Below are 19,415 nucleotides of genomic sequence, written 5' to 3'. Positions count from 1 at the left end.
TAACACAGAACAAATAAGAAAAGATAACAAATATAAATAACAGAAGGTGTCCTAAAACAGACCCTTGGGGGATGCCGTATTTTACTTTTGTATGAACAGACCAATCTGAACCAAGACTAACCCTGTGATCCCTGTGATCCCAGGCCTGTCTAGCAGGGCAGAGTGATCTATAGTGCTGCACTGAGATCGAGCAAAACTAGTGTTGGCCAGACGATAATAAAAGATCACTGATTATCTATGCCAATGCTGTCTCTATACTACGATAAGGCCAAAATCCAGACTAACCTTTGATGAAGTCGATTCATATGCAAGTATGAACTGTGAGAAAGCTGTTGGGCAACAAAGTTATCCAAGATTTTATACATAAAAGGAATCGTCCAGTGTGGGCTAATGTCCACAGCTGCTTAATATTACTTTTGGCTGTCTGTGTCACCTGCAAACTAATGTTATGAACCTAGCTCACTTTCACCTGTATAAACTCTTCCATCTTACAACTTACACCTATTCATAAATATAGTCAGCACTATCATTAGTGACTGAGGAAGCACGGCTAAACAGGCCCACTCAGAGACTAGCAGTATCTCACAGGCCGCCGTACTGATACTCGCATTGATTCATGGGTCGATTCTAATCTTTCCACCGTTAGTGTATCTCAAAGAGCCGATCTGAGGGTGTGATCTATTAATATCGATATCAATAAATATACAGCCAGCAGTGTGTAAAAATGAACAATATATCAGTGAGAGTGTAGTAAAGATTAGAACACCAAAGCGGCTCTAAAAGTTTGGTTGGAAGTAGGCCAAGACCAACCTGAGCAGGGGGTCTTGGTTTGCTTGTTTGAGGCACTGCAGGGTTCAAATGTCAGCATTTACACTTGCTCCAGAGAACAGATCTAGTCTATGGAGGTGCGATACTCGTTGTCAGGACAGGTCAGGAACCTAGGCAAATCCATAAGCAGAGGGTTAAAACCAGAATAGCCAACAAAGTAGCACAAACGCGTCCAAGACTGGTACTGAAACAGTGACTTCACACTGAGGTCTTAAAGAGTAGTCCTTATCAGTCCAATCATTAACAGCAGGAGATGTGCTGGAGATAAGCCCCAAGTATGATGAAACTGGTCCTCTGTGTTCATCTCCCCGTCCTTCTCTGCCTGCAGTGCTCTGGGCAGCGAGCTGGGTCCTGAGGGCTACGAGCTGCACGTGTGCGTGAAGGACTACTGCTTCGCACGGGAGGATCGCACCGTGGGCATGGCCGTGCTGCAGCTGAAGGACGTGGTGGCGCGGGGCAGCGGGGCCTACTGGCTGCCGCTGGGCAAACGGGTACATATGGACGAGACGGGCCTGACCGTGTTGCGCATCCTCTCCCAGCGCAACAACGACGAAGTGGCCAAGGAGTTCGTCAAGCTGAAGTCTGACCAACGCTCGGCCGAGGAAGGACGTGGCAGCTAGAAGCAAAAAAAGAAGTGGAAGGGAAAGACAAATACATAAATACACAAATACACACATAGACATGCACACCAGTAACCAAACCAGTCAAGTGGAGATCAGACTTACGGTACTTACGGTACTTCATTACAGAGCATACTGAGCTGTAAACAGTCATGCCTCTGCTGATAACATCTACAGTGGCATGACATACAGTACACAGTATCTCTGTACAGAAACCTAAAGCAATGAGACCTGGTTCATGCAAATAATGATGTCAGAGGTATAGCTCTTTCATCTTTGCCTTTTTTGTCACTATTAAAAAAAGGGAAAATCATACAGTACAGTAATCATACAGTCGCTGTCACGCAAAAGCGTAGTCTTTCCGAAATGTAACTTTACAGGGGAAGGAAACAACTTTCAGAACCGGAAGCTGGAATGTACATACACACTCAGCCATGTTTTTATGTCTTTTTGCACTTTAGATTTACTAAAGACTTCAGCATGGCACAGGGCCTATATATTAAAACCAACAATAGACTCAGTGATCAGCTCCGTACAGACTGTTGTCCAACAGTCAAAGGTCATTTTCCAAACCAGGTCCAGAAAGTGAAAATCTACCCCATTTTTACCCTTGATTTTTGCCCCAATTCTCAGTCTAGCTAAGTCTGTGCTGGTTTGCCGTCAGTTGGGGGGTTAATTTTACATTCCACCCTGAAATGAAACCGCAGCTACATTATGCCACCAGGACATGTCTGATACTACACCATTTAAGGTGAAATGGAAATATCTACAAGAAGCCAACATCTGCTCGTACGTAGGGTAACCTAATATGTTTGGTTCAGCAGCAGGCAGTTGGATTTCTACTTTCTGGGCCTGGATTTGCCACCTCTGGTCTCTGGCTACTATTGTTAAAAACAACAAAAAGAGAAAACATGCCGCAGGCTTTTAGAAGCCGTTAGCCCTCTTTGCCGTCTTACCATTGCCTGCTTAAAAACACACTGCATCGCTGCCTTGAGGAGCTAGTGCCCTTACCTCTTACTTTCTTTTTCTCTTCACAGCACCTTGCTAACGTTTTCCCACCAGATTTCCAACTGTAAAAATCCACAGTGGGGCTTGATTTGTTTGCATTGTTTGGAATACTTTGCACTTTGCCTTCTTTGCATGTTTAAGGAGTTGAACTCCATTCCCTGTCTGTCTGTCTGTCTGTCTGTATGTCAGTCAGTCAGTCTGTCGACCTATCTGATCTGTCTGTCTTGGTCAGTTAGAACTCGCCAACACGTTGCGCATGATAAAGCCAAGCCACTTTAACACTGTGACTCTCTCCATGTGCCCGTCGCGGGTCAGCCGCCGCTCAGCCGCTGTGCATTATAGGGCTTTTGTTTGTTTGTTTGACGTATTTGACCTGTTCTCTGCTGGACATCCAAAAAACAACAACAACTACAAAAAGCGACTGTGTTGTAAATGGAAGAAGCTTTAAGCTTACGCTTTAAGCTATAAGCATTGTGCTAATGTGGACCTCGTAACGTCTGAAGTTCGATAGAGTAGCTAGATAGATAATGAACCAAACAAGCAAGAACAACCTGAATAGCTCTACACAACTAATAGAACAAGTGTTTTCTCCAAATTCAGAACATTTGAAAAATCTCCTGCAGTTCCCGAATCATTCTACCCCCTGAATAGGATCCCTCATTAGAGCACACTTCAAATCAGGTGGCAAATCAAAGGCTCCATTAGTTAAATCAGGTGTGCCTGAGATAAAACTCACATCTAATACCTGTACTGGCTAGACTGTGATGTTTAAATGATGTTAGAAAATATGGCTAAGAGGTCAAGAGACCTGTTCAAAAAGTTCAGAGATGAGATCCTGCCTTACACAGACAAGGAAAATGATGCACAATGAGAGCAAAGGCACTGAATCTGGTTCCTACATGACCTGTTAAAAAGGATATCACTGTTGAAAGTATAAGTTTCTTGGAGGTTCTTCAGTTTGAAACTGTGGAGGGTCCTCTTAATGTGCTTTAGAAGAAGAAGGTTCCTTGAAGGTTCCTCAAAGCACCCTAAGCGGTTTCTCCACAGTTTCAAACTGAAGAACTCCTAACATTTCCTCAAAGCTCCATCAGCAGCCGGAGCCTGAGAGAGCACGAATGCACCAGAGCTGGGTACCCAGCGTGTTGGTTGCCCAATGACGTTGCGGTGGCTGGTTGCACATGTGCTGGAGGAGGCAGTTTGTAGGTTCAGAGTTAAAGGAACACCGTAAATAAGCACTAAATCTATTAGCTGTTTTGAGCTATTCAAATTGACCTTGTTTGATTGGTTAATTGCAAACAGCTGAAATGTTATACGTCTTGCTGATAACCCGATTTGCAACTATAATTTGTTTATTGTTGTGGAAGACCATTCCAGCCCAGTTCAACCACCTGACATCTGGTAGATGGAGGTCTGATAGAGGTACTTAAACATGAGTAGAGATGCTAGGATTGCCTTTTAAAGTAGTGTGACTCTTCAGACCGAATGAAGGAATTTTTAATGAGTGTCTCTGAAAAACAAGACCCTGTGTAACAGATAATGGGTCCCATGCACCCAAAACCCATGATGTTTGGGGTTCCAGAGCAGTGCTGGCTACAGGTTATGGGGGGTCACACAATGTCACCTCGAGTATGTATCCCATACATACTCAAGCTGCTTTCTGAGTATAAAGGATGGTTAAGTCCAAAGGTGCCCAATTCTAGCTGATACTGTAACACGCCTGATCCAGTTAATGATGGCCTTCAAGAGCATTCCCAAGAGTAGGGCTGGGAAACCATGGTTTAGTTCCTGTGTCACTGTTCATCCACAATGGTGCCTACCAGCTATCCATCTGTAAAACCAAGCAGGGTGCTGTACATGATAATCAATCAAGTATGTCTTGTTCAGATTTTAACCTTTCGACATTACAAATGGATCTTATTCAGTGTTCTAGGCAAATTCGGAAATACAAAGCTTTGTTTATCCGTAATACTTTTTTCAAACTAGTCTCTGGATTTTTGTCTGATTGTCTTAAATTTGATGTTGATGCACACTTTTGGTAAATGTAGGTAAATAATTATGAAAACATTTTGAATTCTGATTTCTTAAATGACTGTAACCCATTTGGGTTGATCATCTCACAGACTTCACAATTCTGACACTTCACAATTCAGTTCAGGTTGGTCTTAAGGGGGCGCTACAGCACTCAAAAATTATTCGAATTGTAAAAAGTCTTATTACTACCATATTATACCGTCTACAGCTAAACTTTTGGTGTCATATGATTCAGTACTAGATTCTAAACAACTTATAATGTTATTTTATGCAATTATGTTATTTCTGTCATTCAAAAACTACAAAAGTCAAAAGGTCAATCTGAGCAAAACTCACTGATCGATGTGCTTGAACCCTTGGATTGCCGCTTGTGGCTGACTTGTGATCACCATTAGCCGATCAAATTCAAGCATGGATTTAACAGGCTAAACATTCACCAATCAGGATGAAATTTGATAGTTGTGTTCATGGAGGGCCCTTCTGCTGACAGACAGACGTCCTTGGTTCAGCTGCACTGTCTTAAAGAAGATAACTGTAAATTGCTGGATGGCAACATAACTTTGAACTAGTGTTTTTTTTTGTTGTTTTCAGTTCCTCTGTTGCCATAGTTACAGCTTTCAGCCTTTAAAGGGCAGAATGGATCAGACATGGTGAAAACCATTTATAGAAGAGACCGTCTACAGAAGAGATAACTGAGTAAAACAACAAAAAAAAGGAAGCAAGAGCTTCGCATTACAGCTTTGTAAACAGTGTCCGTCCTTTGTTTCACCAACACGGCTGGATCTTCAGTAGAAGATTCAAGCAACTGAAAGCACTCTGTATATCGTGTTCGAGCCTGCGTATGTCAGCTTAACAGTATTACAAGCTTTGGTCCTTATGTTCTGCGTCCAGCGTCAGTAGCTGGGCATAGCTGTGGATTGCGTTTTCTGTATGTTCTGTGCAATCTAGTGTGATCTTATCTGTCTTAATTCTACAGCAATACTTTAAGTCTGAGACTAAAACACAGCTCTGCGGAGTGTAAATACTAAAAAAACAAAAAAAACATACACATGCCAAAAAGTATAAAAGTGGAGAATTTAGGTGCGGGGGAAATTTAGCCTCTACCTTTATCAGACATGTAACCTCAAACGTAGTGGCCATTCAAATAAATGGGGACGTGTGCAGATGTTAGGGGCCTACTTCTGAGTGGATGAGCTGAGAGCCAGTCATGGATACATAGCCATTAAAGTTTGCTCTTTTACTAAACCATAGTGCAATTAAATGACATTATAGTGGCTAGCTGTTTGTCTACTTAGAACAGAAGATACCATGTTTACAAGGCAGAGGGGAGGTATCAGCACAAAAGAGTGCTCGCACATATTTCTATAATCACTGTCAGAAAGCAGAAAGGGATTTATGAGCTAGTTGCAATGAATCAAGCTTAAGGGCAGCATTGTAAGCAATGATGTTTGTGTTGTGAGTGTCTTTAGTAGAAGTAGATTATGACAGGCTGTCTTCATTTAGCCAAAATGCCACTAGTGACGACAAAGAGATCTAGAATACATTTTTTTCTTGTAGAAATTCTAATTTCGGATACAGCTTAAGCCATTTTTACTCATAGTATTATCAGATCTGCAGACCTATTAAGCTATTCTGACTAGTCATATTTTCAGGATTTGATTAGTCAGACTAGAATGTTACTGTTGAGTTACATGGAATCTCACTGTCCCTTATCTAAAATGACATTTTGCTGCTAAAACTCCAACGAATTCATGAATGAATGAATGAATGAATATCTACAGTCAAAGATACAAATAGTTCTTTTTTACTAGTCAAAACTGTAGTTTTACACCTACATTATAATTCTCTGTAGTAAAAAGTCCAGGTCCACATATCCATAATCAAATTCTGACTGGTGCAAGTACTAGTTCAAGATATGTCTCTCATAGTTTTGTATGGCGAGCCAATTTAGCTTTTAACCCATAAGAGCTCGTGGTGACATCTGTTCACAGCCACTTTGACAGATGTGGGAAGTTCCCTAAGTGGCATATACTAAAACCCCTGGATGCGTCACAGGACAGTTTGGGAATGTCTGTACATGTGACCTTACTAAAAAAATGCTGTGTGTGTTTGGTTAGTGCTTGAGACAAACCCAGCTAATTTTTGACTGGTGGACTGTTTACTACATCGCATTTACCAATTCTAACACGTTGATGTGATATACTATATATAACCAGTTCTGACCCCATTTCTACAACAAAATAATGAAATATGAGTTGTGGGATTGTTGTGACGTGACAGATATGTTAAATTGGGATTGTTGTCTAAAAATATTGGGAGAATAAGTCAAGCCATTTCTCACAATACAAAAAAACATGTATATGGTCGATTCAGCTGATTTATTTATTTTGAAACAATATTTTAAACTTAGTTTGGCTCTTATGGGCTATTTTCTTGGTACCAGGAATTTAATTTAAATGTGAGTCTTTTTTTCATATCAGGGAAGTAATTTTTTATATGTAATAATTACATTTGTACTAGTAAAAACAGTTTTACTAGTAGAACTGTTACTAGTAAAAAAAAAACTAATAAAATTTCAATCCTTAGTAAACACAATTTTCACTTGTGTAAATTGAATTCTTAAAGTGAAGAACCAAAGCATTAAAAGCTAAAATGGCTTCCCATAGTTCTGGTTAGTTGTAACATGCATTCACAAAATATAATTTTAGATATCTAGAATTTTGTTTTTACCAGTAATAATTGATAATTGAGTAAATATTAGTGTCTAAAACTAGAATGTGTACTAGTCAGAATGACAGTGCAGATGTCTGGACTACATTGAAAGGAAAGTCTTTTGTCTCTGGTGGTATTTTAGGTGAAGCAGCTTGCTATAGCAGGTGTTTTGTTTAGTTTAGTTGTTTTTAGGAGCGTAACATCATCTTAACCTCTAGATTATTGTTTTGAAACCAAATCAAGTGTGGCTCTGAATGTCCGTCACACCGGCCATTATCTGGGAGAAGGTGGACGCAGAGGTGAAATAATGACACATGCTTGACAGTATCAGAAACCTCATATCACCAGTACTCACACTAGACACACACACACACACACACATTCACAGACTGGCTTAAGCACAAATGGGCATGAAAATTACCCATATGCATGCGTGCATGCCCACAGATGCGGTTGCCGTGGCGTGCCCACTTTGTGAATAGAAATCAAGTGCATGAAGGGAAGTTGAAGTTTAATTGTGCCAGCACGTGTCTTTTTTTGATGTTAACCTGCCAACTGTCAACGGATTTCTCTGTATATTTCTTTTTGTTTTTATTTAAGATATTTTCAAATGTATTTATTTTTCAAGAAAAAAAATAAGAAAAAATAAGCTTGTGAATACACTGACGTATCCAAAAAAAAAAAAAACCTGAATGTAGCGTGTAGAAGCATGAGAGGATGTTTTTATACCGGGATGTTTCTAATTTTTATTTGTAATCATTCTGATGGTTTCTAACGAGGACGGTGGTGGATTAATGCAGCATTGCTTCCTATTAAAAAAGACTGATCACTCACTCAGAATGGACTCATTTACTGTCTTATATCTAATCTCAGAAGAAAAGCAGTGGCATTCAAGAGTCGCTGCACAAGATCTCCAGGCCAGAAGTGGGAAATCCAGGTCTGGAAAACCTGCGGAAAATCTGCAGCAGAGCCACCTGGGCCTGCATTTCCCACCTCTGCTCCAGGCCCAATGCCAAGTGTTAGAGAGAGGGGTATAAAGCCCTAAAGCGAAGGAGCTTTATTACCCTTGAGATGACTTGGAGAGGTGTTTGTGATCCAAGAACTAATCAATTATTCTACCTGTCAGTACCTGACCTCCCTAATACTAGCTAATGCCAGTTAATCAAGATCTTCTTGGCATCTTAATATTAGCCAGGAGTAGAATTAGTTCCTGTGTACTGTTCATCTACAGCGGTGCTGACCAGTAATTCACCTGTTTTCCTCTCAAAAAGCAAAACGATAGATTTTTCTGCACTTGTGCTTGTTTCTGAATGCAATCAAAACATCACAGCAATGGTGTAGGCATTTAGTGTAGAAGCTGTTACTGCAGCAGGGTATTAAAATCCTGGTTTCAGAAGAAATGTTGGATGAGCAGGTATCTACATACTTTTTGACACACCCTAAAATATTCTGACCATTCACTCAACTTAGGTGTCTTAATCCTTGTTCACTGGCTTGATGGCTAGAGCTCCAGGCTACTGATGACAGGGTTGTAGGTTTGAAACCCAGGCTAGGCAAGCTGCTACCGTTGGGCCCTTGAGCAAGGTCCTTCATCCTCTCTGCTCCAGACAGGTGTGCTCATTAGGGTGTGTGTGTGTTTCACTGTGCAGGTGAACTTGATATGCCCAACCACCATACCCATTTGTCCCTACATTATAAGACAAAGGAAGTCAAAAAAAAAAAAGTCAGAAAACAAACCACTTGTCCAAAAAAGACAAGTTTATTGGGAGGCTCTCATTTGTACTAAAATGGTAAAAGCAGCTTCCAGAATGCCCAATCTTGTGTAATGAGCTATCTTCTACTCTCTTGCTATCTGTTTAGAAAAAGACCAGGCAGGCCTTTAGCCCCATTGCTCAAGTCTATCTCCTAAATATTAGAACAATGGTCTAATTCTGTCCACTCTATTGGTAACTGCTGGGTAGTCCTTTTTTACATTACTATAAAGGTGCAGCTCAACAGAGCAGACCACCACTGCCTGTTCTGTATGTATCTAGCAACTGTTCACTGGCTTTCACTATAAAAACTCAGACTTTGAGAAGACTAACAACCTGCAGTTTATAAATACAGCATACACACTCTTGCAACTGAGACATGTAGGTACGCCCTGATGTTATGGTGCCCCCTTGTGGCTCCACGGGTGAAGGAGACCATCACCTTTCCTGGTAAGTTCTGTATCTCCTGCAACTCCAGGCAATTTAGCTTTAAAGTAACCAAGCATAAAAACTGACTGTCAAACACTGGTCCTAACACCCAAGCTCACATTATATAGATGAAATCTTGCGTTGTTCTATTGTAACCCCCACAAAAAGCAGAGAGACTGATGTTTATTGTTTTACAGTAAAAAACAAAAACAAAAAACAAGATTTTATTAAAGAAGCATAAAAAATAAAACTCTTGATACATTTCTTATAACCGTCAAGTCAGTTCAAATTATACGAGTATACAATTGTTCCAACTCACGGCTAAAAGGTCCATAAACTTTCAAATAAAATATATTTCAATTTTAAATTTCTTCAATAATTTTTTCATTTTGTTATAAATTGCCTATATGTTGTACACAGGAAACAGAAATATGGAAAATAAAGATAAATTTGCAGTAATAAAAAGGGTCACATTATAATCTGGGATATTTATGTCAAGGTAAGCAAATAAATTGTAAAAATAAAATGTGTAAAAAGTTTTTTTTTTGTTGATTTTTTTCTCTTTAGAAAATTATTAGCTAATGCCTGATGGCTTCAAGACATGCAGATAGTTAACTTACAAATAATGATACATGTTTTTAAAAACTACATTAACCTTAATAGTTTTGTACTTTCTGGAAAACAAATCCCAATGATTGTAATTCAGGGTATTTACAGGCAGGTCTGAAACCTTGTTATTGAAACAACTTTTGGTTCTGCGTACAAAAGAATTAAAGCAAAAATAAAAATTCAAATAAAACTAGAAAGGAGAGCAGAGTTAGAGGGCCAAGTGATTCATGGGAAAAACGGCAGTTGATGCCATTCCGATGCAAGACTGTGCCCAAAGATCTCCCCCTCAGAACAACTTCTGTAAACCCTGTTTTTAAACCTTGGGGGAAGGAAAGGGGGTGGAGGGGTTACAGATGACAAATTTCCATCTCCAAGTTTTCTGTGGTGTCAGTATTTCCAGGCTTGGAGTGACAAGATTCAAGGAGGAAAGAGAAAATAAAAAGAAAAGAAAAGATAAATTGTCCTTGAGGCTGATTTCTGAAGTCGGCTGAGAAGCGCCTGGAGCACAGACAACACAGATTCGGAGGCACCTTTACAGTACGCTACTAACTCGGAGCACATCTTGTACCTTTAATCCGTTCTCCTACTGTACAATCAGAAATCAGAAAAGCAGTGGAAAAATAATAAAACCCTTGGGCCCGGGTCCAGTTTCGAACACATTTCTTAAAACTAACCTCACTAAAAACACCTATACCTCAGCTGACAGGTTTCCAACACTTGAGAAAAATGAAAAATCACTTGTTTTAGAAGAAAAACGAGGAAAAAGTCAAAGACAAGGCGGACTCAGATGCCATCTCTCACACTCTGAACAAATACTTTAAAGACTCATCTCGTTATTATTAATTTCCCTGCTCTTTAAGTAACAGCAGGACAAAGCCAAAAAGAACCCCCCAAAAAGTATGCTCGAGTATTTGTCCTTGTTTACAATTCAGCCACAGGCAATGGGGTGATTCGTGTGGTGTGTGAACCAGCACAGAATAACCCTCACTATCTACAACGGACCAACCGTCAGTAGTGATCTGCACCACCAAGGCACCGTTAACTGGTCTGGAACAACCGGACTGGCACGACCAAATTACTCTGCAGCATTCCAGCGGGAAAAAAATAAGTCAGTCAAGACGCTGAATGAGAAATGCAGACCAGCTTTACAAAGCTTGCTTGATTTCATAGTTTTGAAATTCGTTGGACAACATAGACACGACCCATGCAAACTCCTCAACCTATCAATGAGTGAAAAAGGTGCCTCAGACCTTCACACTTCAGCCTTTAAATAGAGCAATAATATTAATAATAGTACGACGAAGAAACAACGCAGTTTTACAGTCTCTGGATCTTGGTTCAGTTCTAAGCCAGCTTTACCAGGAAGATCACAGCTGCTCCGACAACCCCTAAAAGCCTAACCTGCGTCTGCAGCTCTCGGACATGCTCGCACAAAACAAGTGTATGGAAGCCCTGGGTGATATAGCTGCCAGGTTTGGATTGGGAATTTTCCTGGTTATTGTTAACTGAATGAGACCTGAATTGCAGTGCAGTCACAGGAAGCCCTTTGGAAACGGTGTGGTGTCGTCATGGCTTGTCGCGTAAAAATCGGTACGAACTTTTCAAAGGGCTACTTTGGACTCATTTCATCTGACCAAAAGCTGTACATTAGCGCACAAATGAAAAAATTAAGAGGCAGGATATCAACACTGTCGTAGCAAAACTTCGTATTTCCAAAGCAATCTTTGTTCCGGAGACTTGTTTAATTTCAGGCCATTTCTATTGGCTTGTTTGACTGAACTGGGTTTCCAAATGGCACAAGCAACAGAATTAAAAAGGTACGAGATTTTGATAGCGACAGCGATGATACGAAAACAGAGCGGGGAGAAGAAATCTCCATACTGAGAGTGTGGAGACCAGCACTGCTTTTATAGGCAGGTTGATCTGAGGGGAGTTCATCCTCAAAAGTAAGAGCAAGAACGTACAAAAGAGCTCATAAATGGAAGGGGCGGAAGACCAACGAATTCTCCATTTTGGCCCAAGAGATCCACTGTGGCCCCGGCAGGAGAAAACAAACACTAACAAACAAACAAAAACATTGCAATGTGTCGCAGTGCACAACGTGGGATGGCTCTACAACTGTCCACTAAATTAAAAACCTCCCACTATCCTCCTCTTCCTCCACACACACACACAAACACACACACCCATACATACACACATACCTCCACAGTAAGGAGAAACATTCTTGCAAAGTTACAAAGACCTATCTATACTAGAATTCAGTAATTCCGATGAACGCTGTGGTTTGTGGAGAAGAAGCCATGTCTGTCCACATCCACTCAAGAGAGCTGAACGGTAAAAGAACCTCTCTAAAAACACTAAAACAGATCCAACTGTAACAGATAAGGTTTTCCGTGGACTAAAAGGCGACTCCAGACTGTGCGACGTCCGTGGTGTGTTTAAATGTCGGTTCTGACGCTCCCTCGAGACGGGCTGGGGGCGCAAAATAGGAATGAACGAACCTCTGACCTTTTTTTTTGATCATAGTAGCAAATATAATAAAGAGTGTCTGTGGTAATGAAGTGTACATGACCAGCCTGTCCTACGCTAGAAGACACAGGCCACAGATCACCGTTCGGTACAGAGGGGCTATCTGCGCCCTCTACTGGACTGGAGTTATGAGTGTTTTTAAGGTTGTAAGGCTAGAGAGACAAAGACAAGAGACAGGCGGAACACACCAACCTCTTAGCACTGTAAGAATATTTCTTATGCAATGTTACCTATTCTATCTACCTACTTATCTTTATATTGAACATTAACCATTATGTTGGATATCAACTCTTAACTTGAATAAATATTAAGTGTTTCATTCTTCATTGATTTAAAGAAAAAAAGAAAAAAAAAAAAAAAAAACGAAAACCCCAACAACAAAAAAACAAAGTAATATTTTGGTCTGACGGGTGTGCAGGCTCCACAGTCTTGCGTTTTTGTCCACGCTCACCATTACAGGCTCGTTGTCATAGTGTTGCCGCTCACTTCAACAGTGTGCAAAAGGAAATCAAAACGCAAACATGCGGGACCAAAAACCAAAGCATATTCCTGTCCCTCTGATTTTTTTTTCTCCAAAATGAACCATTAGAAAAAAGTGCAGACCTATGCAGCTTAAATTGAAAAATATCTGCGAGTAGAAAAAAAGTCTCAAGCAAAAAAATAACAACCTGTGGTCAGGTTGAGCTCAGAAGCAAAAATGATGGGGGGAGGGGAATGTATTATACATGGACAGACTCATCGGCGTTAGATAAAATTAATGCCTAAAGAAAAATAAGACACTGGTATCCGTCCTCCTCGTCCACAAGACCTCAGTTCTAAAAAAGGAAACCCACACGACCTGCTGATTCCACAGCCTGGGACAAGTACATGAGTCAGTAAATAATATGGTAATTATTATCATAGTTATTATTATTAATAATAATAACTCAGCGTCAGAATAGTGTCATATCTAATACGGTACTTATTACTGTCAATCCTATGTTGTAGGCAGGTTGCAGATATATGTCCTCCTCTCTCCTTACAGTTTTGCTGTAGACTTTCTAAATAGTAGGACAGCTGGATGTTCTATAGGTTTTTAATAACAACAGCGCCCCCTCCCCAAAACCCCCTGTCTGGTCTGCCAGCGTGGCATTAAGAGAAAATGCGGATGCACTGAGTGGCGGGGGTGTGGCACACAGGGCATTCCGGGTCTTGCGACTGGCATATCTGCCCGGCGCAGTCCATGCAGAAGAGGTTGTGGCCGCAGGGCACGAGTGCAGCCGTCACCTCACTCTCGAAGCACACAAAGCAGTCCCTGCTGCCGCCACCAGGCACCATTCCGGCCAGGGCGCCGGCCTTCAACCGACCCAGGACACCTGACGCCACGCCCATGCCGCCACCCTCAGAGTCGGTGGGGGAACCCCCGGGCAAGGATGAGGCGGAGCAGGAGGAGTAGCCAGTGGTGCTTCCGCCGCTGCTGCTGCTGCCACCAGAAAAGGACGATCCAGTCTGGAGCCAGGAGAGTGTGCTGAGAGGGTCGCTCTGCGCCCTGCGGGCCAGCGGGTGATCCAGGGCCGAGGAGTCAGACGGCAGGGTGGGCGAGAGACGGGGTGTGATGTTGCCGCCACTCAGGCCGCTGCTGTTGCGCCGGATGGCCTGTGGCTGCTTGCCACCATTCATGAAGGGCGCCCAGATGTTGGAGCCGCTGAACTCGAAGCTCAGGTCATCTGAGGCTGTGGCTGGGAGGCCGGGGGTAGAGTCGGTGCTGAAGGTGAAGCCGCCACCACCGCCGCCGCCGCTGCCTGTGCTGAAGGGGCTTGTGGGGCTGCCGCTTTCTGCGGGCCGGCGGCTGGCTGAGTACGACTCAGAGGTAATGCCACCATTGTGGTAGGAGGCGGAGGACAGCTTGCGTGAGGAGTGGTGCATGGATAGAGGGAGTGGGGGTGGTGGAGGCGGAGGTGGTGGAGGTTGAGAGGTGTGGCCATGGCTGCCTCCACGTGACCACAGAGTACCACCAAGCCCCAGCGAGCCCAGACCCTCTAAGCTGACATCAGTGCCATTGCTGTGGAAATCGTTGTCACCCTGAAGGTCCACGAAGGCGCCCGTGCGGAGAGTGATGTGTGTCTCGATCTCTTCTCGTGCTCTGTCCACGTTCTCCGGCATCCCAGTCACCTCAAACACGGGGTCCTTCTCTCGGCTTGGCGTCACAATGTATGTGTGTGTCTGCTGCTGGATGCGTTTGATCGTGGCTCCTTTAGGCCCCACCACTAGGCCTACAACCCGGTAGGGAACACGAACCTGTATGGTGGTCTGGCCCGGAAGGTGAGGGGGTCCGGGGAGGGAGCCCCCGCCGTTTCCACCAGCCCCGGCTTTGCAGCGTGAGGCACGGATCATCGAGAAGTGCTCTGCGGCTGAGATGATCTCCCGCTTGGCCATTTCGACATCCTCGCGTCGGCCTGTAACAATAAATACGGGTTCCTCTCCTCTAACGGGGGTCTTGATGTAAGTGTTGGTCTTTGCACGCAGGGCTTTAATCTTACAACCTGCAAGTGAAAACAAATGCGAGAAATAAAGATTTAGTTTTATTAGCCAATAAATGCATAAAAAAAAAATCAACAAATAAGCAACAATTTGTATAGCATCTGATGTGAAACAGAGTTACATTAAAATTAAACTAAAGGTAAAAAAGGTTTAAGATAAATCTGAAGTAAAACCTCAAATAAATAGAAAATGTAAAGAAAATAATAAATCGTCTAAAGTGTGAATTAACTGAACAGAAGGAGTCTGATGGATCAGAGTCTCGAGGACAATAACAAAGGACTGCTCCAGCACCCATGTAACACCCAACATGTATATGATTAAAAAAAAAAAATGCACGCATTATAGAAATGGGGAAACATCTTAAAAAAGGGAGTAAAATGTAATCTAGTTTTATAAAAGACTCCATTTCTAAACATGAGAAAATTCAGTGCAGACATGTGCTTGCTGTTTGTCACCCTGTCACAAAGGAAAAGGCATGGAAGCTAACGTTGGTCAATTATATAACAAAGGGTATGATTAGAGGACTGACTTAAGAGGGGGCTGAACACTGTTTAAGAAGCTAAAAGTTACGCAGACATGGTTTCAGGAACCAGTTATAAAGTAAAACTGCTAAACAGCACATTGTTTAGCCGTTAATTCCTCAAGAGCTAACGAGCGGTTAGCATGTCAACGCTGTTACCCAACAGGGCGCTACTGTGCCTTTAAGGACGGCCAGCTTCCTGCGCGCAGCCAATGGCGAGCGTGGTGCGTGATGTCATTGTCGGAGGCAGAAAGCATGGCATTTTCAAACAAAGAGAACAATGCAATAACCAGCCCTCAAACGCGTTTAGCCCCACAAGGCTTTCGGTCTGTCGTTAATATGGACAACGGTGTGCAAAAAGAGCTAAAATACGCCTAACGTTTATTTAATGCGGCTGCTCCGTCCGGCGCGACGCAGAGACAGCAAACACCGCCCAGACCCGTCCCGGTGCGCGCTCGGCCCTACTTTGCGCACGCGTTGCTGCCTGGTTATGAACAATATAGGCGTAAACACAAACTCCAAAACTCCTGAACGCTGCAAACCATCATAAATGAGGCGTGGGACAGGTCCTGTCGCCAAACGTGGACTTGGGTCTGACCAAACAGCATCGATCGATATGGTTCTTTTGTTTGGGGCAGACTGCTAGACACGTCCAGACTCCCCGACAATCTGCCGCTTTGTCTGACCCCCCTCCTCCTCCCTTAGCTCCCCTCCCCCTCCAAAGCTACTTCCATCTGCCGAGGAAGGACTAGCTAGCAGACAACAGCCCGGTGGCAAGATCTCGTTTTCTGGGGGGATGGCTGATGTTTTGTGCTTTATGCTTTGTGCGCAAAAACGCGGCCAAACTTCTGCTTCCTGCACAAAAACATGCAGCACGCTAGCTACTCCTCCATAGGCACCACCATAACAGTTAGCCGAGCTAAGAGGCTAGAACTTCCCACAGCAGTCCCAGACAAAGAGTTACTTTCAAGCCCGTTGTTTTTGTTTACCTTCACAAACACATACGCGCATGTAGCAGCAGCGTAAGCACCTGAATGCTACGTAAAAACGCGTGCACGCGTTAACATTAAAAAAAAAACAAAAAAAAAACGGTGACTTACCTTGCCGTCCTACAATTTCTGCAACGTGCTCCGAGCTGGGGACGGGCACACACTCGGTCATGTTCACGCTCCTCTTTCGGCTGCACAGCACTGAGCTCTGCTCCCCGAGCACCGCGTGAGAGTGCGGGCCGCCGATGTGGTAGCCGCCCGGGCCATAGTACTCCGGAGACGGTGAGCACGAGGTGGGAGACTCCCGAGATCCACCCGGGTGCTCCAGCATCGTCAGGTCGACGTAGCCCCCGCCGCTTCCTCCTCCACCTCCTCCAACGCTGCCCCCGTTGCAGTTCTCGGACACCGCGGTGCCCGTGGTCCCGTCCAGGGGATCCACTTTATCCAGCCCCATGAGTGACAGCTGGTCTAGGGCGAAGCGGAGCGCCTCCTGATGGTCCTCGTCCCGGGACTCCGAGTCCGTTTCCCTGGGTAGAGTGACCCCGTTCTGCTGGCTGCTCACTACCATGTCGTGATCCATAATCTCAGGGTGGAATAGAGGGCTAGGCATAGTCACTTTAGTCCCCGTGGATGAGCATCAGACTCCGGGGTGGCTTTTGGGTGGGAACGGCTCCCTGAAAACAGAAGGAAATGAGTTCAGGCAAACAATGCAATTCAACGCCAGTTCGTTTACAAACCGCATTAATGCGAATAAAATAAAGGTCCCAACGCCTAACCTTACTGCCAGTGTGAACACCACGCTAACTCCCTCCTCTCCTCCTCTCCCTGCTTTGTCCTCCTTATTGTTTCTTTCTCCTCGCCTGCCAGTTTTGTTAGCAGCGTGGCTAACGCTGCTACATAGCATCACAACTAGCTAGCACGCTCCAGAAGCGGAGAGTCCAGGTCCAGCAACTAAGATTCCGCGCCAGGATTTCGGTCTGACTGCCTGGACGGCTCTCCTGCAGCTCGGGCGTTCCACGCAGTCCGAACTAAATCCTGGCGCGGAATCCTACTTCCCGGACCTGGATTCGCCACCATAGCTTGGTAGCATGTTTTAACAATCGGCTCTGACTCCAACCCGCCTCTATTCTTCTAACAAAGCCCTGACATTCACAAAAACACCACGCAGGACCTTCCAGGACGCGATTTAGGAGAGTTTCGAGTCCCAAACCGTACGTTTTGTTGATGGCAAACGTTAACGTTAGCCAGCTAGCAGGAGACGGTAAGTCACGTTGTCGCCGCCTTTGTTTGTGGAGAACATCTACACATCTACAGAACCGTGCAGCCACGCCGAACAAAGTTCAACAAATCGATCAGAACATTTACAAAATGTTCATATGAGCACGCGAAATGCGCCTTACCTCTGGGCAACCTCCTTACACTCCTGCTGTCCTCCTTTCCTTCGACTCCGAGAAGGAATAATAAAACCGTGAAGCAGTTCTGGCTCGGGTTAGCGGGGTCCTGCTAATTTCGGGGGGCGTTGGAGAAAAGATTTAAAAACCATACGGAGTGATCCGAGACGCCGGGAGTCGTCCGCTCGCGGAGGAGAGGGAATAAATTAAATTCAGTTCAAAAACAACTATTTCTTCACTCTGCCATCAGTCCGCGCGCTCGCCCGCAAAATCCTTCACATCGCCATACGCGCGCAGCTCCACGACAACAAAAACACGCTCGCTGCGTCTCGCGCCTCTCTCTCCCGTTCCTCCGGTCCGCCGTCTTTGTCTCGCCACGCGCACGCTCGCCGCTCTGCCCGTCTCTCGCGCACACGGCGCTGACGTCACCCGCGACACAACAATGGGTTCAAAGGCCACGCAATAGGCGCGCGGAGAGCCGGTGGCGCGCCTGCGCGTACCCGAGACCGGTTATGACAAACCGGACACAATGCGCATTATTTACCAACACGCGTTTTTTTTATGCTCGTTTTTGTTTCGTTTCGTTTCGTTTAGTTTCATTTTATCCGTGTTGAAGGAAATCGTAGCAATTAGCACAATTGTATGATTGCTAGGGTATCAAAATAAAAATATTAACATTCAAACGTGGACAGAAAAGCACCACACACAGTTCTTTATCTTAAAAAATATATATAATCATGTTAATCGTTTAATGATATACAATAGATGTTTTATTGATTTCTTTGATTTTGAGCAAATGCCAGAAATATACTATTAATGTAAAAATAATCAACAACAACAACATTGTAGAACTAGAAAAGTACATTTCCTGAATGAAAACACTGAATAGCTGCAGCGTTTAAGTGGTTCCCACTTCTAGGCAGTGCCAGCTGGTTGCAAGGTGATCACTATTCTATCAAAGTAAAAAAAATAAATAAACAAACAAACAAAAAATATATAATAAAAGTGGACAGAAAAGCACCACATTCATCTTTAAATCATTATATTACATCATAAAATTATATATATATATATATATATATACTGCATGGAAGTATGAACTATATATAAATATATAGTTCATACTTCCAGGCAGTTGCTACATGGTTGCTATGGTGTTGCTAGTTGGTTGCTAAATGGTCACTATGGTAACAAAATAAAAAATGAATATTCAAAAGTGGACAAAAACACACCGCACGCATATTTCATCAACATATAATTATGTTATTGTGTCAGTTAGACACAAACCCACCAATACGGAACTATACCATAAATGTCTTTACTGATCACTGACAAACCCATTTAGTTTTGTTTGAATATAAATGGCACTATAAAACATAGAAAAGTGTGTTTCCTACGTAAAACACACAATGGCTGCTCAGTTTTAGCTGATTTCCACTTCCAAGGAGTTGCTAGGATGTTGCTACACGATTGCT

General features: G+C 43.4%; 2 protein-coding genes across 2 annotated transcripts in view; one reads left to right on the top strand and one right to left on the bottom strand.

Annotated features, from left to right (window-relative positions):
* LOC140545526 (protein unc-13 homolog A-like) overlaps positions 1 to 8,032 on the top strand; it is a 71,601-nt gene extending 63,569 nt beyond the window's left edge. The window contains exon 42 of the mRNA XM_072668309.1: positions 1,157 to 8,032. Within this exon, the coding sequence (XP_072524410.1) occupies positions 1,157 to 1,448 (292 nt within the window). The 3' untranslated portion in view covers positions 1,449 to 8,032. The remainder of the gene's footprint in view (positions 1 to 1,156) is intronic.
* Positions 8,033 to 9,561: 1,529 nt separating this feature from the next.
* Positions 9,562 to 18,335, bottom strand: LOC140546077 (RNA-binding protein MEX3B). Its single transcript, XM_072669209.1, has 3 exons — positions 17,950 to 18,335; positions 16,661 to 17,223; positions 9,562 to 15,042 (listed from the first exon to the last, which is right to left on the bottom strand). Exons 2-3 carry the CDS (start codon positions 17,157 to 17,159, stop codon positions 13,652 to 13,654), a joined length of 1,890 nt encoding a protein of 629 aa, XP_072525310.1. The 5' UTR covers positions 17,160 to 17,223; positions 17,950 to 18,335; the 3' UTR covers positions 9,562 to 13,651.
* Between the last annotated feature and the right edge of the window lie 1,080 nt (positions 18,336 to 19,415).

This window comes from Salminus brasiliensis, chromosome 23, assembly GCF_030463535.1.
Source record: "Salminus brasiliensis chromosome 23, fSalBra1.hap2, whole genome shotgun sequence".
In the NCBI taxonomy this organism is placed as follows: domain Eukaryota; kingdom Metazoa; phylum Chordata; class Actinopteri; order Characiformes; family Bryconidae; genus Salminus; species Salminus brasiliensis.
This window is presented reverse-complemented; position numbering and strand designations above follow the sequence as displayed.

Coding starts and splice junctions, on each gene's coding strand:
- LOC140546077 (XM_072669209.1), bottom strand. CDS start 17,159: ATGCCTAGCCCTCTATTCCACCCTGAGATTATGGATCACGACATGGTA. Junction 15,043..16,660: donor AGAAATTGTAGGACGGCAAG/GTAAGTCACCGT, acceptor TTTCACTTGCAG/GTTGTAAGATTAAAGCCCTG.